Source organism: Zingiber officinale, chromosome 8B (genome assembly GCF_018446385.1).
Source record: "Zingiber officinale cultivar Zhangliang chromosome 8B, Zo_v1.1, whole genome shotgun sequence".
Classification (NCBI taxonomy): domain Eukaryota; kingdom Viridiplantae; phylum Streptophyta; class Magnoliopsida; order Zingiberales; family Zingiberaceae; genus Zingiber; species Zingiber officinale.
The window spans coordinates 19,032,317-19,058,541 of record NC_056001.1 but is presented as its reverse complement, the minus strand read 5'-3'; the positions used below and the strand labels follow the sequence as shown (position 1 = coordinate 19,058,541).

Sequence of the window (26,225 nt, the reverse complement as noted above, 5' to 3'; positions counted from 1 at the left end):
AACTAACTCAAATGGTACAAGAGAAATAGAGATACTTCTATAGAAAGGTAAATCAAAGAATTTTGCCAATTTACAACCAATTTGCAAAGAAATTTCCTAAATTTCCTTTAGAAGCTAAATATTTCAAATGAGAAGAAGAAACATGTCTAAGACGAGAATACCATAAATAAAAATCAGAAGAAGTAAAACTTAACCGAAAAGATGACAAATTAACACTAGAAGCTGCAACATCTAGAACTTTCAACCCTTCTAATACATATACTCTCCCTTGCCTACAACATATTCCAATCAGCTTCTAGGATGGTGAATCTTGCACATAACAAGAAGATGAAATAAAAAAAACTGAGAAACCAGAGTCACATAATTGACTGACCGAGACAAGAGTCAAATTAATGTTAGAAATATAATATACATTAAACAGAGATAAATTAGACGTATAAATAGAGCCAACACCAACTAATGACATGGGAGAATCATAGTGGTCATGATCGACATAGAAGGAGATGAATTTATAGATATAAAAGAATTGACATTAGATGACATATGATGCGAAGCTCCAGAATCAAGGATCTAGATAGTAGAATGTATATTTGAGGTACCACTAGAGGGCAAACATATGTGAGAAGAGGTAGACATAGCATGTGGCTGAGATGCAAGGAACTTCTGAAACTATTCGGTAGTAGTAGCACCAAATGCAGGTTGATTGGATTGACTGAATGGGGTTGTGGAACCAAAGAGACTGCTCCCAAATGTTGGTTGTGTTATCTGAAATGTATTGCCAAATGGACTTGATTGGTTTGGAGATGAACCAAAAGTCCCAAAGGTTGGCTTCTGTCCAAACAAAGAAGAGCCACCAAATGAAGAGGAAGCACTGCTAAAAGCAGGAGTTGATGATGCACTAAAGGCAGGCATTGAGCTCTCATAAGTCGGAGCTAGTGAAGCACCAAAGGCAAGTGTTGATGGTTGTCCAAAGACCCTAGTAGACATGCCTCCAAAAATCGAACTCTCATTCTGGGTACCAAACGGATTTGGGCTTCAAAAGAGTTTGGGCGCAAACAGATTAGTAGCAATACTGCTTGTTTGCCCAAACATCGGTTGTGAACCAAATGAACTAGTTGAAGATTGATCGAAAGTATTGCTGGAACCGAACATGGTTGCGGAGTGACAAGATCTCCCAGAAGATTGAATAACAATTATGGTTCCTGCAGCACCACGAGCATAGCTTACAAAATGACAGAAAAATTAGCGGTCGAGACGAATAAGGAATGCGCGATCTACCCCCGTCACCTCACTTGATCGAATCACCAATGTCTAGGAGAAATTTGTAGCCTAACAGAGATTGTTGTGGTTAACTATCGGATTCCCATGGAGATGGCAAAATAATAATCACATTTTTCGATCGTCAGGTAGACTTAAAGAACTCAAAATCTGATCTCCATCATTCAAAATGTAGCCCTGGACATGAGGAATCTTCTCTCAAAGTTTCAAGGCGAGGCAAAGGTTGAAAATAAAAAAATACAATTCTTCTACCCTTATATAATGCAAATATAGTGCAAAAAGTAACACAAAAAGGAAAGAAAGAGGTAGCCGCAAAAGGAGGCTAGCGAATTGTATTACAAAAAATTTAGGTTTACAAGGAAAAGGAAATATAAATAGACAATAAAATAATAACAAAAAACTAATCTACCCTTATATAATAATAATTTATCATATACTAACAATCATGAATAGTAATTTAATCGATTGTTATATTGTAGCAATCGATTAATTTTTAAAAAAAAATATTTAAAAAAATTCTATGATAAAAATCCATTGTTCTCAACACGGAGTATTGAATTAATATTTGAGTGCATGGATATAATCATGAAAAATAGATGAGCACATAAGACCATGTTTTATCTCATCTTGAGCTCTCTAAGTCCATCAATCACTTTTGATTAAAATTTTTAATTGATATTCATGTTCAAAATTACTCTCAATATAGTGTATCAAATTGATATTTGAGGGTATGGATATATATAATCAGAAGAATAAAACGATCACGTAGGATCTTGTTCCATATCATTCTAAGCTTTCTAAGTTCATCATTTACTCTCAACCGAAAGTGGTTGATGGACCTAGAGAACTCAAAATAATATGGAATAAGATCTCATGTACTCATCTAGTTCTCTTGATTATACTCATGCTCTCAAACATCAATTTGACACGTCGTATTGAGATCAATGAATTTTTTATTACCGTGGACTTTTTAAACATTTTTTTAAGAAATTAATCAATTACTATAGTGTTGTAATCCGTTAAAGTTTTTGTTCATGGTCACAAAACTTTATCGAATCGATTGTTGTACTGAAACAATCGATTAAAAAGTTTAATTTTTATTTAAAAAATTACCGCTCTCAATATGATATGGAAATGATATTTGAGGACATGAATATAATTTGGAGAATTAGACGGATACATAGGACCTAGTTCTATATCATTCCGAGCTCTCTAGATCCATCAGATGATTTCCACCAAAATCAATTGATGGACATAGCTCAGAATAACAATTTATCCGAAACTGGTTGATGAAGGTAGAGGGATCAAAATGACATGAAATAAGATTCTATATACTCGTCTAATTTTCTTAATTATATTCATACCTTCAAATATCAATTTGATATACCGTATTGAGAGTAATAAATTTTTTTATCATAAAAGACTTTTTAGTTATTATTATTATTTTTAAAAATAATCTATTATTATATTATAGTAATCGATTCACATTATTATTTATGATCACAAAATTACTACTTGGTTAAGTAATTTACAATATATGTTACCTGAAAGACGTTCTATATTAGTTGAGATTGAATTGATTGATTTTAATAAATAATAATAACAATAATAATAATAATAACCTAAACGATCATCGTGCCACAGAAATCCGACCAATTAACCACCCAATTGACTTAACTGCTCATACTTATTCTCGAAGTTCACTCATACTTATGATTATTCTATATTTTTTTCATTCCATTCCTCACTGATCACTTCTTAGCAACTTCAGTATAGATAATCTTTCATGAATAGTCTAGTTGATATTTAGATATTAAATTACCACATGAAAATAAGGGTTGAATCACTCGGAAACAATCCTTGAGGAATAAACTCCCTTCAACTTAAAAAGACGTTGCTCGATCACCGTAATGGAACGCTTGACTTCACTGAATCGCAAGTGTTGGGTGCACTTTGTTAAGTCGCTACACACTTGTACATTTCAAAAAATATATTACAAATTTAGCTTAAACCCCCTTGCATATTAATCAAACTCAACAAATTAGGAACATCATCGTGCCAAAAAGATTATCCTTTTTCGATCAAACAAATAAAGTTGATAAATAATAACAATAAAAACTCAAATTTACCACTCAATCAAAGCCCCTCTAATCAAAGGATTCCATCCTCAAGTAGGCTATCACCCTTGTTTTTTATTTTTTTAATTTTAATTGGCACCAGTATCTAGATTGAGAGGTTATTGATTTAAACCTCTACATTTCTTACCATTTGAGACATGGCAAAAAAAATTTGATGTAAAAGAAATACATAAAATTGAGAATAAAAGATAATATAATAAGCCTAATGATCTAGTATCTATCAACGATAAAGTGGAGAAAAATCTCCAATCCCATTCTTAATTTTGCATGCAGTCCCTCTATCTAAAAAATTTTGTTTCCACTCCTTACATGTAAAGTTTTCTTTGCTTCAACTCCCCTCATGTAAATATCATGACCTAATTGCCCTCAGATGTTTTAGGTATAAAAAGTCTAAGAATGAGTATAATTCTTCTTAAAGTCAGCATTTTATATTAGAATCGAGTATATTTTATATCAAAATTATCTCTTATATTTTTTAGGTATAAAAAAATCTAAAAACGAGTATAATTCCTGTTAAATTCAGTATTTTACATTAGAATCAAGTATATTTTCTATTAAATTGAGCATGATTTTTTCCCTGCTTAATATAATTTCTCCTAAATTCAGTACCATTTAAACAAAATTTAGTATATTTTCATCTAATTGAGTATCATTTAAAGAAAATCGTGTATATTTTCTATCAAAATTAACTCTCATATTTTTTTAGGTCCAACTAGTCTAAAAACGAGTATAATTCCTATTAAATTTAGCACTTTAAACCAAAATCAAGTATATTTTCTATTAAATTGAGCACAACTTTTTTCTTAATATAATTCCTCCTAAATTCAGCACTATTTATCATTTAAAGAAAATCTAGTATATTTTTCATCCAATTGAGTATCATTTAAAGAAGATCTAATATATTTTCCATCCAATTAAGATGAAAAAAAATCGTACTCAATTTGATAAAAAATATACTAGATTCTAAATTTAATATACTGAATTTAAGATGAATTATACTGATTTTTGAACTTTTTATACCTAAAAATATCATGGATAATTAGGTAAATATGTTTGACTAGGGAGTGAAAATAAAGAATTTGGGAAATAGGGACTACATGCAAAGTTATATTTGTCAATGGGGACTGCATACAAATTTTCCCATTTATTTATCAATTAAGTCCATGCAACATAATTTTTTTTACTTTTATGAATATAAATATAACAATTATGTAAATATAATAGAGGTAGTCATCAATGAAATTATTTCTAAGTGCGAATAAATAATTAATATATAATTAATTCAACACTTAAGATATAATAAACTTAATTCTAGGTGCTCATCAAAATTAATTTTAATATGCTATTTATTAATGATAAAAATTCATCTAAGCATGTTATGAAATCATAACAATGGTATTAAACGTAAGTTGGCCCACTTTGTGAATTGGTAGATTATGATAGACTTTATCTATTTAAATGATAGGATCCATTAAAATAGATCAATCTATAAAATGGATCATCTTCTAATCCATAATTTACAGATCAAAAGATCTGTACTCACTTATTACTAACTAAAAAATTTTAAAAAAAACTGGTCAATCAATTAAATCTTATGAATGCTATAAACTCAAGTAGTCCAACTTTAAAAAGAATACAAAAATATATATTATAAAGCACATTTGTTTTAGTATTTTTGAAAAAAATAAATAAATTTTCAAGTAAATATCATATTTTGATTTTGGGCAAAAAAGCATGGATTATGTATACTTATCAATTATGCAACATATATCAAAGAATTAAACGTGTTTAACGTATAAACACACAATTTTAACTTTTTTTTTTTTTAATTACAGTGCCAAAACATATTTTTCATGTTGGATTTGGAAAAGAAATCGGATTTTGGGTCGCATAAGTTGACCACATAAGTTTCAAGCCATACTCGAAGCTTCTAGAAGTATGACTCGGTTTTTCTTAATGCGAAGGTCAGTGTTACGTATACGGCGCCTCCGCCTCGCAAAATAAGACAGTCAGGCCCGCAGGAATCTAGCCGTACATCAAACCCCTGCGCGGCTGCGCCTCGAAACTGGACGGTTGAGATGCATTTAAGAGTCTGGGTGGCTTCAAACCTTTCCCACGGCGGTCCAACTTCGCTGGTCTTGGCCGTCAATTGCAGCGTCGCGTCGGTTTCTCGCCTCCTTCACCTCGGCATCTTTATTTGTCGACCTCACCCCTTTCTCCTCTTCGTCCTCTCTCTCTCTCTCTCTCTCTCTCTCTCTGCTATTTTTTGGGTTCGGTGGAACATCAAGCGAGAAGCAAGTGAGAAATCGCCTTCGGTTGCAGGCCCTTCGACAGAGATCTCGAGTTACACCTCAGCTACCGGCGTAGCGCCTTCAGTGTCCGCCATGAATCCGGAGTAGTAAGTGACGCATCTTTGCGCTGATTCGAATTGAATTGTTTCATTTTGGATCGCGCTGTCGTTGAATGTATTTTCACGGATCCGGTGGCTACATATTCTGATTTGTGGGTTGATCTAATCGGGAACGGTGAGGGATTTCTGTTATTTCCTGGTTTCTGTCCTGATATCGCCAAGTTAGGCTCGAGAACAGATCTATGGCGTGTGATTTGGGAAATGGTCCTCGTAATGGATCGGGATCTACATCTACTCTAAATTTCTTCTTTCTTTATGCTTGGTTGGGAATTGTTAGATTAATGGACAAACTGCCCCATATTCTAGCGTTTTCCCTTCTTTCTTGGGTATTGCGACGAATGAATGGATTCCAACGTTCGCCCTTACCTTAGTCTGTTGGGAATGGTTGGATTGAACCATTTAATGATCATTGAAAGATGGTGAAATTTATCTTCGTTACGTATATCTGTTTTTTTTTTTTTGGAGGTAATTTGTGGTTGCATGGATCGTACCAGGTATCGAACGATTTAATCATTGCAAGTTGTTTTCCTCCATGGTTGTTTTGTAGTAACTTATGAACTTCCTGAAATAGTAATTTTTTTAAGAATTTAAGGTAATTCCATTTTTGTGCGGTTCATGCATTGGTTTGTATTCATTAAGACCTTTTAGACTTTGATTGATGACATGCATCGTGAACTGCTTGATACCGGATGTAGTGGTGCATGTTGGTGTTTAGATGAATTATTACTTTCATTATTAAGCCCATTTTCACCTGCACTAATAGAGCTCAAGTTGTTACTCTAACCAATTGGGATTTTATTTTGATTTTTCATATAATATGAATTTGTCTGTGATTATGGTCCATCTTCTGTTTTTATCTAATGTAATAAATTTTTTACTCTCTCTCCATTAGTTTCTTGTTCAATTTTGTCTTTCTTTGCCCATGCGTTTCTACTCTTTTTTTTTTTATTTTTAACCCATATATCACAGTCTTCTATTTTTAGTCATTTTATGCCTGCATCTTGTTATTGTTTTATCCACAACACGAGTTATGCATTGAAGATCCACCTCAAAACTGGTTGTACTGATCTAGCATTGCAATTCCTATCTTTCAATCAAATTGTAAATGCATTTAACAACCAACTATGAGTTCCAACTTTTTGAGTTCAGCTATATGTGATGTTTTTCTTTCTAAGGTGATAAATTTAGAATTTAAATATTAATATCTTTTAGATTATTTTGATTGTGGTAAATTTTCTTTTGTCTCCCTTAATGCCTACTTACACCTTCGTAGATACTTGATTCAAGTAATTGCACCATTGGATCTTTCACATTCTTTGAATGTGTAAACGTTGATACCAACTGCATCTGTTTTCCCCTCTTTATCCTCTATCCATTCTCCTCCTAATTCATGGAAAATAATTTTTAATTCTAAAGTGTGTGTGTGTGTGTGTATCTGCAGTCTTATATAAACTTCCAGTGAATACAAGACTAGCAAGTTCATTGTGATAACACATATAAGACATATATTCCAAAAATTTTAATTTTCTCAGGCCTTTTTTAGTTATTTAGAATTTCTATGTCTTGTTAATTGAATAAATGGTTCAGTTGGATGTTGTTCCCTTTGAATTGTCCACTAATATGATGAATTGTGATTAATCCAAATGACTACCTAGGCTATTGAATCTAATATTTTTATTTATCCAGCTTATGAGATATTGGATTTTGCTAATCCCAAACAGTTTTTTCCCATGTAAGCCATAGATTGACTTTTGGAGCTATAAGGGGTAGCATGCTCTTTCTTTCAGAATTTACTTATCTTTGGTAATCAGAAAGGCCTCTCCTGCCACCATGGAAGAGATTAAGGAGAGGTTACCTGGTGTTAGCTTGTTCCATAGGCATATTATCTGAACTTTTAAGTGCCCAGTTTTGATACCATGCATGGTAGCTGATCTTTTATTTTGAGTTTTATAGACTGTGTAGTTGAGATAAGTGTGCTGAACTAATCACTGTTTGTCTGTGTTGGGTGTAGAGTTAGCGTGCAAAAACATATGGGTAAATTATTGCTTTTTGGCACTACTGTTGTGAGCCAGTCATGTATAATGTGCTTAGATTTGTGCCCAATTTTTCCCTTAGAAGATTTAGGTGGCGTTTGGTTCTCTCCTAGGAATCGGAATGGGAATAAGTATCATAGTATTATGGAATGGGAATAAGTATGACCGTATGAGCTTGAGTATCATTCTTAAAAATAATATTTGATTAGTTAAATATTTTCAATCGGAATGAATCTAAATTTTCTTTTTTACCCTTAGAGGAAAATAAGAGAAAAAATTAGATGGAAGAGAAAGTTGAATGTGAGATAAACATATGATGAGAGAGAATGATTAGAGAGAAAGTGTGATGGGAAAAAATGAAGAGAGGGAAATTGTGATGAGAAAATAAGGAGAGAGAGAGAGTGTGATAGGAGAGATTGAGAAGAGATAAAGTATGATGAGAGAGAAAGTGTGTTGAGAGAAAGAGTAATGGGAAAAATGAAGAGAGAGAAAGTGTGATGAGAAAAAATGAGAGATTGAGGAGAGAAAGTATGATGAGAAAATGTGGTGAGAGAGAAAGTGTGATGGGAAAAATGAAGAGAGAGAAAGTGTGTTGAGAGAAAATGAGAGATTGAGGAGAGAAAGTATGATGAGAAAATGTGATGAGAGAAAGTGTGATGGGAAAAAATGAAGAGAGGGAAAGTGTGATGAGAGAAAATGAGGAGAGAGAGTGTGATGAAAGAGAATAAAGAGAGAGAAAGTGTGATGAGAGAAAATATGGAGAGAGAGATTGAGGAGAGAGAAAATATAATGAGAGAAAAAGTATGATGAAAAAATGAGAAGAGAATGAAGAGAGAGAGTGATGAGAGAGAATACAGAGAGAAAATGGTAGAGAATGTGTGATGAGAGAGAATGTGATGGAAGAGAATGAAGAAAAGAAAGTGTGATGAGATAAAATATGGAGAGATAGTATGGTAAGAGAGATTGAGGAGAGAAAAAGTATGATGAAAAACGAGGAGAGAATGAAGAGAGAGTAAATGATGAGAGAGAGTGTGTGATGAGAGAGAATATAGAGAGAAAATGGTAGAAAATGTGTGATGAGAGAGAATAAGGAGAGAGAAAGTATGTTGAGACACAAGGTTTGGGAATGAATCCTTTCCCTCATTCCCAAACCTCTAAACCAAACGCCACCTTAGTTGTGTACTTTTGATCTTGGATGTAATTTAAGTCATCAATAATACTATTTAAGTACCTTGAGAACACTTTGGTATTCTTAGTGAATGGGTTTCATTCTAATGTAAAGCACATAAAACAATCAATATTAAACAACAATAAAAAACATATAACATGCATATAATTGCACGCATAAAAAGCAAGTGTTAGTAACACTTACAAGCTGCCACAACAAAAGATTTACCTTTCACAATTTCTATTTGTTTGATGTCCATATATCCAGCTTAACATATTTCCACCTTGTCAAACATATTGATATGAACAACATGTAAGGAACATCATATGTTATATGTGATGCAGTCCTGTTACAAAGGCCAAGGAAACCACATATGCTGGCTAGTAAAACCATGGTCTGAAACTTGACTTTTAATTGTTTCAAGTTCTTTACCTTTATGGTGAAGTTTGGTGTGTGTGTAAATATTGTTGTTTTAATTGTATCAAGATAACCGGATTGAAACTATTTTACACAATTTTTTTGTGCTTTTAATTGATCTTTTTGTGTGGTGTCTCTTTTTTGCAGTGACTATCTGTTCAAACTTTTGCTTATTGGAGATTCAGGTGTTGGAAAATCATGTTTGCTCCTAAGATTTGCGGTAAGATGCAATTTGCATTCTCTGCTTATTATTATTTCAAATATAACAACAGATGTTGGGTTAGCAATTAAAGTCATCGTTGAATTTATTTTTTCTGTCCATTCTTTTGGAGAATGCTGTTACAAAATGGTCAGCATAACAAATCAAATAGAAGATATTGAATTTTAAGTTGTTCTCAATGTACAAGTAGTTTTTTTTTCTCAGTCGGGAAATACATTGTTGAAGAATGTTATAAGAATAGATTTTTTTTATATATATTTTCAGTTTAGTATTATTGGCAGTGCTTAGTCTGAATTCTTATGTACCTATTTTTCTATAATTTTTTCTTATTAAAATGCCATTTTTCTTTTATAATTTTTAACTTCAATCTTAAGGTAATTCCACACATACCCTTTTAAAACTATGAAATTGCATGTTTTCCATTACAAAATCTAATATTGCACATTTTCCCCTAAATATATAAATCTTTCGAGTATAAATTAAACTCGTGTATCCACAATGCTCTTATCATAAATATTTAAATCCATTCTTCTATCCCATCTAATTCAATTTGCATTGTATTTTTCCTTTAATCATCTTTCTTTGTATTCCAAGATCATTTCAGAATATTGGATATTTAAAAATAAATAAAAATGGAAATAAAAAATATTGATATTTGATTCAATCAAAGCCACTTCATACAATGTTTAAAATTAAAGGGCAATATTGTAAACTACAGTATTCTTTAATGCTGTGGATCTCTACTACATGAAGATTCTGCAGGACTTGATAATTACTTTTTCCTTCTTTTGTAGGATGACTCCTACTTGGAAAGTTATATCAGCACTATCGGAGTTGACTTTGTAAGCTATAGCTCTTCTTTTTTTAAAAAAAAAACATAAAACCGTTGAAAGAATTGACTGAACTTCTGACACTATTTTTTTTTTTCCTTCTTTAAAGAAAATACGCACAGTTGACCAGGATGGGAAGACCATTAAGCTTCAAATTGTGAGTTTCTTTACCATGTTGCTGTCGTTTCTTCTGACAATAATTGTTATTATTCATCCAATGTATTACGTCACTAAAAACCTGATAGTATCTTTGTGGAAGTTGAAACACCCGTGAACTGGAAATACTACTGCAGTAGGCTTATGGAGTTCATATCACTATGGTAGCGTCTATAGTGATTGTTTTAGAAGCAGAGTTCACTTTAATTGGAGTTCTAAATATATATGAATTAGCCAATGCTAATTGGAAGTGTTTGGCGTTTATGCTTTCAGATGCAATAATTATTCCCGCTATATTTTTAATGTAATGTCTTTTTTTTATTATTAAAATGTTCACCCAATAATGAGTTGTTTTCTTTGCATTGCAGTGGGATACTGCCGGGCAAGAGCGCTTCAGAACAATTACAAGCAGCTATTATAGAGGTGCTCATGGCATCATTGTAAGTCTAAAATTGAAATCAATTTAATGTTTTCCTAGCATATAAACCTTATTGAAACTGCCTGCTTATAGACTCTGATGTATGTAGGTAGTGTATGATGTAACCGACCAAGAGAGCTTTAATAATGTGAAAACTTGGCTAAATGAGATCGACCGATATGCGAGTGATAACGTGAACAAGCTTCTTGTGGGCAACAAGAGTGATCTTACTGCAAACAGAGCTGTATCATACGAGACAGCCAAGGTGATTTGTTTCCCTGGATATTACTAACCTGTTCGATAAAGTCTTCCTACATCTTAAGCAACAAACTGGGTCTTCTGCAGAATAAGGGACTAATCAATTTCTTACTGTTTATGGCATAATTCTTGTTGTTTCCTGCAATACAGGTGTTTGCCGATGAGATTGGTATCCCTTTCATTGAAACCAGTGCAAAAGACGCTACCAATGTGGAACAGGCGTTCATGGCCATGACTGCTGCCATAAAGAATAGGTATCTCTTCAATTGTTTCACCAGACAAATACCAATTTGGCTTCCCTTATAATTTTTCCCCCTAATTGGTTGTTGAGCTTGTTTCATTCTTATTTGATGCAGGATGGCCAGCCAACCAGCTATCAACAACGCGAGGCTAACCACCGTACAAATCCGCGGTCAACCAGTGACACAGAATAGCAGCTGCTGCTCTTGAGCACTTTACGATTGCATGTAAAAACTACTTGCTATTCTGATAGGATGCCCCATGTTTACGTTCTTTTGAAATTTCAGGCATTGATTCATATCTTACTAGTTATTTAGTTGTACAAATTGAATATTTCTGTTGTAATTTTTCTGTTAGACGGCTATGGAATGGAAACGGATACAGACGTTAGCTCAAATTTCATAGCTTTCGTATTCATTGAATGATCTTTGTGTTAGTACTATAAATCATGTCTTGCAATGATAACCCATCTTTGAAAGAAGCATGGAGTGTCAGTTCATTTACTTGGTAGCAATCAGAATTCCACATAAGCAGATCCTCAGATGCAAACAACAGCCATGACATGCTGGTACAAATATAAAGCGGTAGGTAGAAATTGAATGCATCTATCTTCAGGTCTGAGCATAAAGATGCTACAGAACAACATTTATGAGAAATTTCTTCCATCATTTACAATTTAGTGCCATACAACTTTAAGCCATCAGCAAATAGAAAAAACAACTAGTGTCTCTAGGGAGAGACACCCGATAGAAAGACAAGAAAACAAATAGTCTCATCAACAGGTATTCTAAGCAGCAATACTGAAATTACATGCTTCCCTGGTAGCACAAGATCAGATAAATGATCCTTCAGCTGCGGCAGCAAAAAGGCCGTTTATGAAAGTAACGAGATGCTCAAGAATCAGATATTGTATCTCTGAAAGAATGGATCAGTTTCAAGATGGGGGAAAAAAATCATCAGATCAGTGTCTCAAAATAAAGGCACAAGTGATGGCAACAAGTAACGGTATCTTACTGCCTACTAAATTACTACAGAAATAGCATGATGAGTATAAAGGTCATGGTTCATAAAGTGGAACAGCAATGTGGACAGGTTTGTCTTCATATTGCAGTTGTAGAGAAATGGTTTGATATTCACTTATTTTAATACAACTACATAAAACTGAAACTGAGAGAAGATAGAGGTTATTTTTTTCTTTGCAAACTATTTATTTAGTGGAGATGCAGATGGAAACATGCCATTATGAATTAGGATTATAATTACAGATGATGACGGATAAAAAGGATTATTGTTTACAACAAACCCTTATCCGGAACAAATATAATGACAATTATATTACCCAATCCCCAGAAAAGTGACTGAAGTTTTAAGGTCGAATATCAGATATATAAACATGCCATTATGAATTAGGATTATAATTACAGATGATGACAGATAAAAAGGATTATTGTTTACAACAAACCCTTATCCGGGATTCTTCAATCGGGATCTTTTAGAAAGCTCTACCTATTGGAGTCAAATTCCACCATATCACAAAATTGATAGTAAGATACATTTATCAAAGCGGAAAATAAGTGATGTTGCCGAACACAAGGTCTATTACAATTTCATAACCCACTGTGGCTAATCACTATAAACTATGAGGACAACTTTTGGAGATTAGTGTGCACAAGAATTTGGCTTGCTAACATTGCACCATAGATCAAGTATTCAAAGTGGCATATGGTATCTGAATTATTGTGATTCAAACAAAAATCAAGGGAACTAACTACTAACTCATTCTTAGACTGGTTAAAGAAGTCGGCATACCTTATCATTTCGAAGGTAACATTCCGCAATTAAACCCGTCATTTACCAGCTTGTGAACTGCGTCCCTAAGTCTGTAGTAGTCATCCACGGTATTGTACACCTGATAAGAAATCCTGACATACCCAGTAACACCACTGTGCCCATTCTGCCGGCCAGCCTCAATATCCTTTGGCCGGTGATAATGAATTGGAACCTCAACTCTGTATTCCTCTCTCAACAAGCTCCGAAGTTTCAGAGCATCTTTCTCACTGGAGACTCCTAAAGAGCCAGGCAAAGCCACCATGATCATGCTGCAGCACATCTCCGGAGGTGATCCAAGAAACGTTCCCCATGCCTGAGCCAGCATCATTCCCATCTCTACGACCTTATCATGGTTCCTCGTGCGAATTCCTAGGATTCCACCATCAAACCTATTGACGAAATCGATCACCGAAGGCACCACAAGCTGGGAGCTGTAATCACGAGTGCCGATCCATGCACTCTCTAACGGGAGACCTTTGCCATACTCTTGAGAGACCACCGGATGATGCAAACAAGGAGCGGATGAAGAACACTTCTTACTGTGCAAGAACGCCACAGAAGGGGGGCAAAAAAACCACTTGTGAAGATTGCTGGTGTAGAAGTCAGCGTCAATGTCTTGTACATCAACCTCGACATTGCCAATGGCATGCGCCGCATCCACAAACACCTGGTCCACACCCTCCTGACGGCAGATCTTGGTGAGTTCCTTGACCGGGATGACAACGCTGGGCATGGAGGTGACGTGGTCGATTACAGCAAGCCGTACCCTCCGTCCATTGGCTTTCCCAAGATCCAGTGCCTTCCGAAACTCTCGGATGATCTCTTCATTGGAGGAGACAGGGAAGGGCAACGGGACCTCAATGACATGGCCTCCGGCGCGGGCAACATAGGCGTGGATGGACTTCTTGACAGCTCCGTAGGCGTAGTGAAGCATCACGACGGCATCTCCCTTATGGAATACTCCCTCGGAGAACGCCCAGGAAACATGCTGGAGAACGATGGCCGCGGCGGTGGTAGCGTTGTCGACCAGCGAGACCTCATCAATGTCGGTGGCGTTGATGAGATCCTTGACGATGGCGCGGGAGCGGAGGAGGCCGGGCTGGAGGTGATTGAAGTAAAACGCATCCGGCTGCCGGAGGAAGAGCCGCTGCCATACGGCCTGGGCGGAAAGGACCGACCCCGGGCAGCTCCCGAAGCTTCCGTTGTTGATGCGAGCGACGGAGAGGTCATGGTGGGAGAACTCCTCCGCAATCTCGGCGGCAGTGATAGGAGAGAGCGGGGGAGTCGGGCGCGACCGCTTCGCCGGAGGCCCGTTCGTTTCGCCGTTTCCACGACCCAATCCGTTCTCAGGGCAGTCGTCTTGATGGTGGGGATCCATTCCGGGCACGGAAGGTTGGGAGGTTAGGGCTAGGGTTTGGGCTGCTGGTGAAGAGGACTCCGCCATCGATTTCTTCGCTCGCTCTTTGTTTTTTCCTTCACTATTTAATTGTTCGATCCGATTTCTCTTTTCGGTTTTTAAGGAAAGTAGCGTATTATTAGTTGCTGGAAAAGGTCCTTTGCCTCTATTTAATTCCTTTTTTGTAAAATAAAAAATAAAATAAAATAAAAATTTGCCTTCTAATTCTTCTTTTGAGAAAAACCAAATGTCACGGTTGAAAAGATAGGGAGGGGAAGAACAAAACTGAAAGTCACAGATTTATCGTCACCACTCAAAAGCTAGGGCCATTAATCTTCTTCACAAAGTAACACTAGTACAATACACCAAATAACACTACATCTCTGTATGCTGCTACTGCTTATTAACATATGAAAAAAATTTATAGGACCCAATTATCAAAATTAATTAATTTGAAAAATTAAATATCTAAATTAATCAATTAGAAGAGGATGATAAATGGATGGTATGGGAGCATGCATGGAAGATGAGAAGCGACTTGAATTCAAATCTATAATATTCATAAGCTGTTATTGAGCCCAACTCAAATTAAACCCTATTTATTTTATATAATTTTAATTTAAATATCTTCGAATTAAAATTCAAATAACTCAAACCAAACTCCATTTCAAATTTTATTTCAAACGAGATAACAAAAGAAAAACTTGCAAGAGATGGGAGCAACGAGGATTCAAATCATATCTAAAATAATTTTAAAAATTTATAACACTAGACCGTCTATTAAGACTCATTTGCACTTCCTAATTTACTTTATTAGCCACAAAAAAAAAACTTCTAAAATTAGACCGCTCACCTCCCGAATTATCGAATCCCAAATTAATTGAATAAGAACTAAATATCTAGATTAAAAAAAAAATGGTTAACAAAAGGAAAACATCCATCTCCATGTCAAATATCGGGGAGGGAGCAACTGGGGCAGGTGAAAGTGCAACAAATTAGAGATCATTTCTCTAAGTTGTGACCACTGATGCCACTCTAGCCCATTATTCACTGAATCTGAATATATCCCTACCTGCTTTTGGGAAGATGAGGCATCTCATGGGCCATTTTACACTAATTATTTCCACATTTTGATACTTTTCAATTTCAAATAACTCAAATCCTCCATGAAATCACTGAAACATCTGGAGCAAGTCTTCAAGTATTCCAGTTGCTGGCTTGCTTGCTCGCTCCCTCGTTTGTGAATCAGATCCTACAATATGAACATGGAGAAGTTGCCAACAATTACAAATATGCAGCAGCCAAGAATCCAAGCATGCATGTATTGAAATGAAATGCCTTCTCCTGCTCAAGTTGATCTCCAAAAAAATACTTCAACTTTTCAACTGATGAATTCAATTGAAAAAAAAGAAGGCTGAACTAGGTGATAGTATATGCTCTAAAGCACTTGCATACACATTCCCAGTTGAACCAGAAAAATATGTGAACCAAGAAGCAGCCTAAATGAAAGGAACTGAATGGCATAAACAATAAGTCCAGACCTTGGTCTTAATGTCCCCTGCTGCTTTCAACTAGACCACTACACCTCTTTTCATAGTTCTATTATACTCGTCCTCTCGGGACGGTCTTGTGACTAGCGCATGAAGTGTTGCCACCGTAGTTCTATTATACTTAAGATCACAAAGAACAGACTGGAAGCAGTATATGATGAAGTTTGAGTATCCAATGACAGCCAAGCTGGTTGCAGCTGCAATCAGAATCTAAAAAAAGGAATTGGATAGCAAAGAATTGATGTGTATAAAACATTCAAGAACATCAGAAGAACACTCAGGGAGATTAAATATACAAGGAAGCATTATGCAAGAAGGTCAATACATGGTACCAACTAATTTAAAGATGTGGAGCAATGAGAAAGTGAATACTCAAGCAGTCAATTTACAGATCTTGGGTGTATATATATGGTTGCAATATTCAAGATACCCTTTTTCTCCATCACAGAGCTACTTGGATAGATTAAGTATATTTATCCACATTAAAAGCACAAGATTGATTGACAACTACTCATCTGTTAATACAGAACGGCCATTCTTATTTCTTCAATGGAAACTGCAAGTTCAAGAAAACCATACAATCAAAGTAAAAGAATTAGATTCAAAACTCAATGAATCAAAATACCAAAAATTCTCTTTAATCATTCCACTCATTGCTAACCTTGAATAGTTCACCCACTAACTTTAGATCCTTCTGGCTGCATTATTCCCACTGTTAGCAGTCATAGGGTATCTGGTGATCTCCAATCAATTTGCTCCTCCTCCTTCCCTAGTTATAGTCAGTTTATAGTCTTTGTGGCTGTTTTTGATATGTCGAACCTCCGAGCCTTGAATTATTCAATAGCTAAACACTTTTTATATGTCAAATTTCCCCTTTTAAACTATACTAGTATGGAGGGATCTATGGTTTTTCACTCAAATGTATCCTTTCTAACTCATTTAATAATCTTCATTCAACTTAGGTAGGTCTATAACTTTTTGTTCTGGTTTTTCCTCCACCCATAAGCTCAACTCTTGACTTCAGTCATTCGACTGGGTGTATGCACTTAACGACCCTTATGGCGTGTTTCTTATGAGGAAAGGAAAGGAAATAAAGTGACAAAGCAATTTTCAGCTGTACATTTTAGGCTCACTTCTAATCTTCAGCTTTGCAAAAACTTAATACCTCTCCAATTAGATTTGCTTAGGCTCACCCCTTCAACTTGATAAGAACTTAGGCCCTTTCCGATTATAACCGCCTTTTGTAGCATTTACGTTTGCCTATTTCCTATGTCATAGGTAAAAACTTAGTGCCTTTTTAGCTGGGTCATTTACTGCCCTTACACTCACCTAATGTTCACCTCTTATGCTTGGTAAGGACTTGAAACTTTTCTACTTAGGTCAGCCAGCCTTTTACAACCCTTAGGCTTAATGTTTCTTCTTCATAGGCAAGTACTTGCAGCCTTTTATTCAACTCAACATTCAACCTATCCTGATAGGTAAACTCTTATAACCTTTTTTAGGTCTGTATCTTGATAAGTAAAGATTTTTTTTTTTTTGGTTTGCATTTTATGTTCAATTGGGCTGGTCTCTTTATTCTTAATATGAGTTACCTACCTCCTCCTACATTCAAGTTTGCCTTTTATATTTATTGAGACTCATTTGAGGTGTTCACAGTTCGGTTTATCAGTTTATTGAGAAAAAACAAAACCAAGCTAAAATATTTTCATTTTGACAAAGCCAAATTGAAACCAACCAGAACCATTTCAGTTTGGTTTGAAACAAACCCAACATTTTCAATTGGATTCAGAAAGAAGATACAATGAATCAAAGAAACAAAGCATAATACAGAGGTCACTGTTAATGACACAGAAAATGTGTATCTCAACTCTGATGGGTGGGTGTACACATAATTGGCATCTTCTCAGAAGATTATTAGTATCTCAATGCTTAAGAAAATAAATGTCTTGGTTATATAACTATTCTAACATTGGAGTAACTCCTGAAATTAGCAACAAGATAGAGAAGAGATCGGACCAAAATGACAATGGTTTAGATTGATTGAGAACATTATTATTGTAGACCAGCAAAAAAAAACAATCCCATCAAATGAAGCCACAGTCAATAATCTGAACAACTTATTGCAATCAAATTTAACTTGCAATTTAATTCAATGAGAGAAGCATATAGGTATAGCTACACATTTTTGGAGGGCCCACCCAGAACATTACTGAAACTATATAAACTGCAATTTGGCACGATTAAACCATAGAATACAGTAATATCAGATGTTACCTAAAAGACTGACGAAAGGCATCAAGTCAAAAGGAAGAATGTGAACAACAAGGTGTAAGAAACTAGGATAAGCATGTTTGCAATAAAAATGAACTAAACATCATTGTCCCCTCAAGAGAAAGAATCTCAATGACACATCACTAGCACATTTAAAGTAATCAAGTTTTATATTCAGCTAAGGATCAACATCATTTATGCATAATTGACTATCGTTGCATGAAAAAGAAAATGTGTTTGTAAAAAAAACTTGAGCAAAATAAATCATTCAAATTTATTGAACAACTTAACAGAAAGTTGGCGCACAGATAATCCATGACACGCGATTCTACAGAAATTTATTTGGTGCTATTACTATGACATTTGGATCAGTTTAAAAATCTAAAGTTGCTCAATGTTCATCGTTATACTGGCCAGGGAAAGCAAACCCTCAAGATTCGGCTGAGGAAGCCTCGTCATCCTTGTGTTTAATAACACCAGAATCAACAAGGATTGGCACCTCTGCAGCGAGCCAAGGGGCCAGGCCCAAGCAAAGTGCATGAGCAATTCCAAACCTAGGGCTGTGAATAGATAAACAGATCATTAGCCCAGAATATAACATTGGGCGCTCAAGAAAAGGAAGGAAAATTTTCAAGAGAAACCCGTTGAAGAGTAAAAGGGTAAGATAATCTTCAAATGAAGAAAAAAAAAATCCGTTCTTTTAAAGAGATGAAATACCAGTTTTTGGCCCAGAGCGGCTTGAAGTGTACGGTGAGACAGATCTTGCCTCCGCGGTACATCTTGTGGGTCTTGCCGTCGAGCTGGGGGAGTTCGAGCTCGGGGGCGGTGGCCGGATACGTGACGGGGATGTCAAACTGGAGTTGAAACTCGTAGCGGCGGAGGTTGTGGACGTACCAACAGGTGCCGATCCAGCGCGTGCCCTCGGGGTTGGCGGCGGAGATGCGGAACCAGTCGTTGTCGTTGGACTTATTCATAGTAGTGTAGGCGATCAGGGAGCGGTACTCCTCCTTCAGCCTCTGCGTCCACGCCGCGCCGTCCCGCGGCCCCGCCCGCGTCGAGAGCAACGGGATCTGCGTCAGCGCCGACTTCGTGCTCGGATCCCACCCCTCCATGGCCCTCCTCTCTACGATTCGATCACCTTTCCTCTATCGAGAGGGGAAGGAGACTTGCCCTGATTCGAAAGTAAACTGGAGAGGGGAAGAGCCAACCTTTTGCCTTGGGATTGATGTAGCTGCGTGTGCGTGTGCACTATAACCCACACGTGCGGACTTAACCGGGTTTGGTCCGCTTCAGTAAAAATTGAATCCGATTAGATGTTTATATTAGTTATATTTTATTTTAAAATATAATAATTTTAATTTCTAGCAATGGTAAAAAAACATAAGATGAAAGATAAAAGTAATACAAAATATTTTTCTTTTGTCTTGTATATTTTTTTAACATATATTCCAATCGTAAAATGCTTGGAAAAATATAATAAATGATAATAAAGATGGAAAAAATGAAAAATTAGCCCAGTTTATTCTAATATAGGAAAAAGAATTATCCTATATAAAAATAGTTTACTCAAGAGCGCAATGAAAGTTGTGAACGGCATCATGGCCTGTTCTTTTTATTATTATTAGTATTATTTTATTAATTACTTCAGATATCCAAATTCGTTTAATTTTAAAGGTGAACTGTCTTGGTTTGTTCATCCAGTAAAATCAAGAAGCAATTACGGTCGACCAACCCTAATTTATAAAATTATGACCAGAATCATAAGAATGTATGTTCTTATGATATGAAATATCAAAATGAACAAGAGCGTACAAAATCATTTTGGCAGCGCGATCAGTGGAATAGATAGAATTGAAATAGGATCAATAGGATTGATATGATATTATGTTAAAGCATCCGCAATACATTATTGTTATAACACTCATCAGCTCATCAAAAAATACGGAGTCCACCGTAATATCATCATTATAACAACGTATCTCTTTCACTCATATTCATTTTTACATTAACACTCATTATTTATAGGTCTCACATTCCAATTAATTATCTAAAAAGTATATCATATTAAATAATATATTTAAAATTTTTAAATTATTATTATTAATAATCTTACTTTAAATTTTTTTTTACTATTTTTAAATTTAAATTATAAATTTTATGTTTTACATATCTCAATTTAAAATTTTAAAATTTATAACTTTTTAATAAATAAAATTTTAAAAAAAATTAAACATGGGGTGGGCCAGCATGTGTTGGCCCACCCCACTTTGCTTGAACGCGTTCAAGCAAAGGGGTGGTATAACACCCCTTTGCAATGCTTTAAATAGCAAAAGGGTGTTATAACACCTGCATTGCAGGTGCTCTTACAAACAATTCCATACATTTTTTATTGGAGCTGCAAATATGAAAACTTTAATAGGTCATAATTTTTAACTTTGATAAATCACGGAACCTAAAATATATCAAATCGAAATTCGTTCAAAAATCTATGATTGATTATTAGGTTTATTTGTAATTGCTCAATTTTAATCCTAACAAATATTGTTTAAAATTTGTTAGAAGACTTGAAAGATTTTTAATCTTTTTTCATATTTTACAAGGTTAATTTTGAGACTATTTAAACATTTGAGTTAGTTTTTTCTAATAATATTTTATCATTTCTTTTTTCTAAGATGATAAATTTTTGGATGATTATTATTTGGTATTCCACGAGATTAACATGTTTTTAGAAGATTATTTCGGCATTCATTTTTAAATTAAATGATTCAATAGATTTTGTTATGTCAATAATATGTGTTTCATGCATATTGATCCTGTCCGAATCATTGAACCAAAGGACGCTGGGCACGTGGCACGCTCCTAGTCGATGGAGTGAATCTCCGGTTGGTCGAACGAAGCTCCAGCGATCCTGCACAAGAGTTTAGCCAGGAAGGGGTTCCCGGCGACGACCCTCCGACGCTCAAGTCAGGTAAGTGGTGGAACAAGTGGCTGCCAAGCTTGTATCATACGTACCTTTGGCGAAGCAATAGCCTCTTTATATAGGACGGAGAAGGAACTAGTGCACGCCCACCGAGGTGCATACGTGTCAGCAACCCATACCCCGGTATGCACTTGTCAGAGAGCTTACCTGACACCATACTGCTACAGCCCGAGCATGTTCTTCGATGGGACAGCAGGACCCCCCGTTGTCAGACTAGAAGTATGGCATAGCCATACGACTTGACGGCTGCCAGAAGATGTCCCCGTCTTTTACCCACCGCCTGACCGGGACGCCCGGCCTGACCGGGACGCCCGGCCTGACCGGGACGCCCGGCCTGCCGGGCGGGCGAAGAGCGTCGTCCGGACGGCCTTAATTCTTTGCGCCGGCCGGGCGGCACATCCTTCCGCTCGGTCATTATGCACTGCTTCATTTGAGCGTCGGAACCCTGGTCCCTACCAGGGTGCCTTTTACTATCAGATTTCCCTTTCTTCCGAGTCCGGTCGGCTCGTCCTTTTCCGGCGAGCCACTGGACCCTTTGACCTCCCCTCAGCGTTGACTCCTTCTTATGGGGTTCCGGATTTTTACCGCCGGATCACTTGCCTTCCTCTCGAGTCTAGTCGAAGGAGGCAAAGTCCGACTGACTGGACTGCCGATCTGCCCGAACAATGATCATTGCATTAGGCCGCTCAGCCAGGCATAAGGATGCTTACCCGTGCGGCGATATCTGTCCGTTCGGCGATACTTTGTCCATGCCTTGTATTTTCTTGGAATCGACGTCCGTTGTTCTCCCACACTACCCGTCACGTGCTCTGGGCACGGTAAGGGGAGCTCATTAAATGTGGCTAGTAACCGGCTGACACGTGGCGATCGTGTATTTGTCAGAGTATGGCGGTTGCGTCACTTCCGATGGGACAGCCGCCGTTTGAAACGGACGATCAGATGACAACCTCGATAGCGACGACCTGGATCGAACGGTGGAGATCGCTCCCGGGCGGCGATATAAGGCCCTTGACTCCGTTTCCGCCGCATTTCGTCTTCTTCGTTTCCAGACTCCTGTCGTTCCTCCTTTCGCCGGCGACCTTGTGCTCAGGCTTTCCGACGATCACACGGCTTCTTCCAATCATCTCCCTCGCTTGTAAGACCCTTTTTCTCGCTCCAGACACATTCTTCTTTCTGTTAATCATCCTTTTCAGTCGGGTTTCCTCCATTGCTTGAACCCTCCTCTTCTATCCCGCATTCTGGCCTTTCGATCATGACCAGTACCTCGCAGTCAACCGGCGATACTCCGGGTCTTTGGTACTCGAACATGGAAAGTCGGTTCGACGAGGAAGACGCCTTGCGCCTCACTCGAGCATATGACCTACTGATCGACCACCAAATAGTGTTAGCCACACCTTCCGATCGGCCTCACGATCCTCCGCCCGGCACTGTTGTTTTCTTCCGGGACCAATTTCTGGCCGGACTACGTTTTCCACCTCACAAGTTTTTCTTAGAAGTTTGTAACTATTTCCGCATTCCGCTCGGCCAGGTAGTTCCCAACTCTATTAAGTTGCTGAGCGGAGTGGTAGTTTTGTTCAAACTGAACGACATTCCCTTAACCCCAAAAATCTTCCACTACTTCTACTATCCCAAGCAAGTCGAGTGGGGCACCTTTGTCTTCCAGTCTAGGATAGGCTTCGTCCTTTTCGATAATATGCCGAGCTCCAACAAACATTGGAAAGAGCATTTTTTCTATATACGCTTTCCCGAGCGGCCCACTTTCCACACCAAGTGGCAGACGGCTATGCCCGCGCAACCGGAGCTCGGCAAGTTTAGAGGCGACGCAGACTATCTCCATGCAGCCGAACAGCTAGTCGGTCAGCGCTATCATATTGACAAGATGCTCCTCCCGAGAGTAATGCATATATTCGGCTTGTCTTCTACTCCAGCCGATCTGCCTTGTAGCATGAGTAAGCTCCCTTATCTTCCCCTTTATTTTGTTCTAACTGATTTATTTTCTGCTTCTGCAGCTAAGGTCATGTGGCGTGCCAAAGCTACCGAGAAAGTCAAATTGAAGGCCGCTCGGATTGAGGCGGTGACGAGCAAGGAGGCAGCCGAACGGGGCCTTGCTTCGGCTGATCCGGCCGGCGAAGAAGGTGAGGGGACGCCAACGGTCCCTGAAGCCTCGGACGCCCCTGCCCCTCATGATGAGGCCGCGGGCAATATAGAACCTACGACCGAAGCTGAAGTGGAGGGCCGTTCGGCCGATGATGTGCCGCTACGCACTCGGAAACGGAGGCGACCGGAATCCGCACCTGCCTCTACACTTGATGAGCCACAACCTGAGCGGGGTGCAGATGCGCCGGCGCTGTCCGGAACAGTTTCCCTCGAGAGTACCCCGACCCCTCAGGATTCTCCGAGGGCCAGCTTGGAGGTGCCGCCGTCCAGCCCTTCAAGGACTCGACGACGTATCAGGCGTTTAGGCGAGCTACCCTCCTCTTCTGCTGGTGGGCCGTCTCAGAGCGGGCCGAGCGGCCAGAATTTACTTAAAACCGTTTTGCGCCTCCCTTCGGAGGCGTACATGGCTGCTGCTGATCGGCCGGTGTTTCCTGAGCAGATGATCACCCTGACGGGCCCTCTCGCACAAGCTTGGATAGATGCTCGGAGTCGGATAGCCAAGTTGACTCCCGGGCAGCTCGGCGACAGCAACCTTCAATCAGCCACTGGGGTATACCTCCCCCCCCTCTTCTCTCTCCTATTTGAAGTTTTTTAACCTGTCTATGTTTGCTAGCAGAACTGGGTGGAGCAGATCGCCATTAGCGATCGGTTGGCCGAACTGGAGGAGGAACTGAAGCAACAAAAAGCAGCGGGGGACACCAGGCAGTCAACGGCCGCTCTAGAGAAAGCCAAAAAATCGTTGGAAGCCGAACGGAAACGAGCTACTGATTTGGCGAGCAAGGTCGTTCGGCTTGAAACGATGATTAAACAACGAGACAAGGAGATCAAGACGGCGACCACTCGGAAGCAACAGGCCATCAACGATATGGACCACATGAAGGTGGAGATCCGGGGGCTGGAGCAACGCATCAAGGACCTGGATGCTCTGCTGGCCACCGAGAAGGAGAGCCGCTCGGCTGATCTCCAAAGATTCGATGGAGACTTGAAGGATCTCCAAGCTGCTAGCGACGCTGCCCATGCCGCGCTCAAAGAATATCAAGAGGGGGAGTCGGCCCGCTCGGACGAAGTGAGGAAGGCGTTCCTCCGCTCGGAAGACTTCGGAGAGAAGTTTACCGACAAGATATCCCTCACGTTCGAGGAGGCAATCAAGGCGGCGGTGGGCTATCTGAAGACCAAAGGTCACCTGCCTGCCGATCTGTCCATCCCCCCCGAGGATCTAGCGGGTGTGATGGACACCATCCCCGACGCTCTTTTTGATTTTGATGTGTGAGGAGAGCTTTTATAAACTTCTTTGTATTCCCGCCGTTTGGCCCTACTTATCGCTGTAGTGACCTTTTTTGGCTTGCATAATAGATAATTTTCTGTTCCTCTCATCTTTTATGTTGGCCAGGCATTTTTTTTTTCCCCATCGCGACTAAGTGTTCTTTAAAACTCTCCCGCTCGGTACCTTGCTATACCAGGCAAGCGAATTGTCTTCAATGTATTTCATAATGCAACTGAGTAGCCGTTCGGCGCACGGACATCGCTCGTTCAGTTGCTCGCATTTTTAATTCCGATTAACCATCTTTTGCTTCGCGCCTCACCTCAGGGGTTTTTGCTGGATTTTCGCAAGGCCTTCCGCTCAGGCATTTATAGACGCCGGCTCGTCTCTCGATATTTAACGTCGGAGCTCGACGGCGCGGATATTTATAGCCGGTCGGCGCGGCTCTCGATCTTTAACGACGGGGCTCGTCGATTCGTCCGCTCGGATTATTTATAGACGCCGGCTCGTCTCTCGATATTTAACGTCGGAGCTCGACGGCGCGGATATTTATAGCCGGTCGGCGCGGCTCTCGATCTTTAACGACGGGGCTCGTCGATTCGTCCGCTCGGATTATTTATAGACGCCGGCTCGTCTCTCGATATTTAACGTCGGAGCTCGACGGCGCGGATATTTATAGCCGGTCGGCGCGGCTCTCGATCTTTAACGACGGGGCTCGTCGATTCGTCCGCTCGGATTATTTATAGACGTCGGCTCGTCTCTCGATATTTAACGTCGGAGCTCGACGGCGCGGATATTTATAGCCGGTCGGCGCGGCTCTCGATCTTTAACGACGGGGCTCGTCGGTCTTCCGCTCGGACGTTTATAGACGTCGGCTCGTCTCTCGATTTTTAACGTCAGAGCTCGACGGCGTGGATATTTATAGCCGGTCGGCGCGGCTCTCGATCTTTAACGACGGGGCTCGTCGGTCTTCCGCTCGGACGTTTATAGACGCCGGCTCGTCTCACGATATTTAACGTCGGAGCTCGACGGCGCGGATATTTATAGCCGGTCCGCGCGGCTCTACGGTTTAACGTCTGGACTAGACGGGCTTCCAGGCTAACTCCTTACCAGGTCGAGCGACCTTGGCCTTCACAAGTGCTGAGCCTACAGCATGCTCAGTTGCCGACAAATAAATATAAAGTGACTCACCCCCGATCGGCTTGGCTAGCACT

The 26,225-nt window shown here is 38.7% G+C and overlaps 3 protein-coding genes across 4 annotated transcripts; 1 reads left to right on the top strand and 2 right to left on the bottom strand.

The window, feature by feature from the left end:
• Positions 1-5,479: 5,479 nt before the first annotated feature.
• LOC122017528 (GTP-binding protein YPTM2-like) lies at positions 5,480-11,963 on the top strand. The gene is made up of 8 exons (XM_042575168.1): positions 5,480-5,814; positions 9,592-9,664; positions 10,459-10,506; positions 10,604-10,651; positions 11,019-11,090; positions 11,178-11,333; positions 11,477-11,580; positions 11,683-11,963. The coding sequence occupies exons 1-8, from the start codon at positions 5,495-5,497 to the stop codon at positions 11,774-11,776; spliced, it is 915 nt and encodes a 304-aa protein (XP_042431102.1). The 5' UTR covers positions 5,480-5,494; the 3' UTR covers positions 11,777-11,963.
• A 192-nt stretch (positions 11,964-12,155) lies between these two features.
• Positions 12,156-14,910, bottom strand: LOC122017527 (putative L-cysteine desulfhydrase 1). Of its 2 annotated transcripts, none has more exons than XM_042575167.1 (2): positions 13,376-14,910; positions 12,156-12,418 (listed from the first exon to the last, which is right to left on the bottom strand). In XM_042575167.1, the coding sequence occupies exon 1, from the start codon at positions 14,838-14,840 to the stop codon at positions 13,380-13,382; it is 1,461 nt and encodes a 486-aa protein (XP_042431101.1). In that variant the 5' UTR covers positions 14,841-14,910; the 3' UTR covers positions 12,156-12,418; positions 13,376-13,379. The 2 variants fall into 2 exon arrangements, with proteins under 2 accessions (XP_042431101.1, XP_042431100.1); XM_042575166.1 differs by having other exon boundaries at positions 12,156-12,481; positions 13,376-14,908.
• A 3,953-nt stretch (positions 14,911-18,863) lies between these two features.
• On the bottom strand, positions 18,864-19,824 carry LOC122015251 (ubiquitin-fold modifier-conjugating enzyme 1). The gene is made up of 2 exons (XM_042572034.1): positions 19,331-19,824; positions 18,864-19,173 (listed from the first exon to the last, which is right to left on the bottom strand). The coding sequence occupies exons 1-2, from the start codon at positions 19,723-19,725 to the stop codon at positions 19,044-19,046; spliced, it is 525 nt and encodes a 174-aa protein (XP_042427968.1). The 5' UTR covers positions 19,726-19,824; the 3' UTR covers positions 18,864-19,043.
• Between the last annotated feature and the right edge of the window lie 6,401 nt (positions 19,825-26,225).

What these genes read in the sequence shown, in the direction of transcription:
- LOC122017528 (XM_042575168.1), top strand. Translation starts at nt 5,495, where the DNA reads ATGCATTTAAGAGTCTGGGTGGCTTCAAACCTTTCCCACGGCGGTCCA. An exon ending in AGACCATTAAGCTTCAAATT is followed by an intron (nt 10,652 to 11,018) that starts GTGAGTTTCTTT and finishes TTTGCATTGCAG; the next exon opens with TGGGATACTGCCGGGCAAGA. An exon ending in ACTGCTGCCATAAAGAATAG is followed by an intron (nt 11,581 to 11,682) that starts GTATCTCTTCAA and finishes TATTTGATGCAG; the next exon opens with GATGGCCAGCCAACCAGCTA.
- LOC122017527 (XM_042575167.1), bottom strand. Translation starts at nt 14,840, where the DNA reads ATGGCGGAGTCCTCTTCACCAGCAGCCCAAACCCTAGCCCTAACCTCC.
- LOC122015251 (XM_042572034.1), bottom strand. Translation starts at nt 19,725, where the DNA reads ATGGAGGGGTGGGATCCGAGCACGAAGTCGGCGCTGACGCAGATCCCG. An exon ending in CCGCTCTGGGCCAAAAACTG is followed by an intron (nt 19,174 to 19,330) that starts GTATTTCATCTC and finishes ATCTATTCACAG; the next exon opens with CCCTAGGTTTGGAATTGCTC.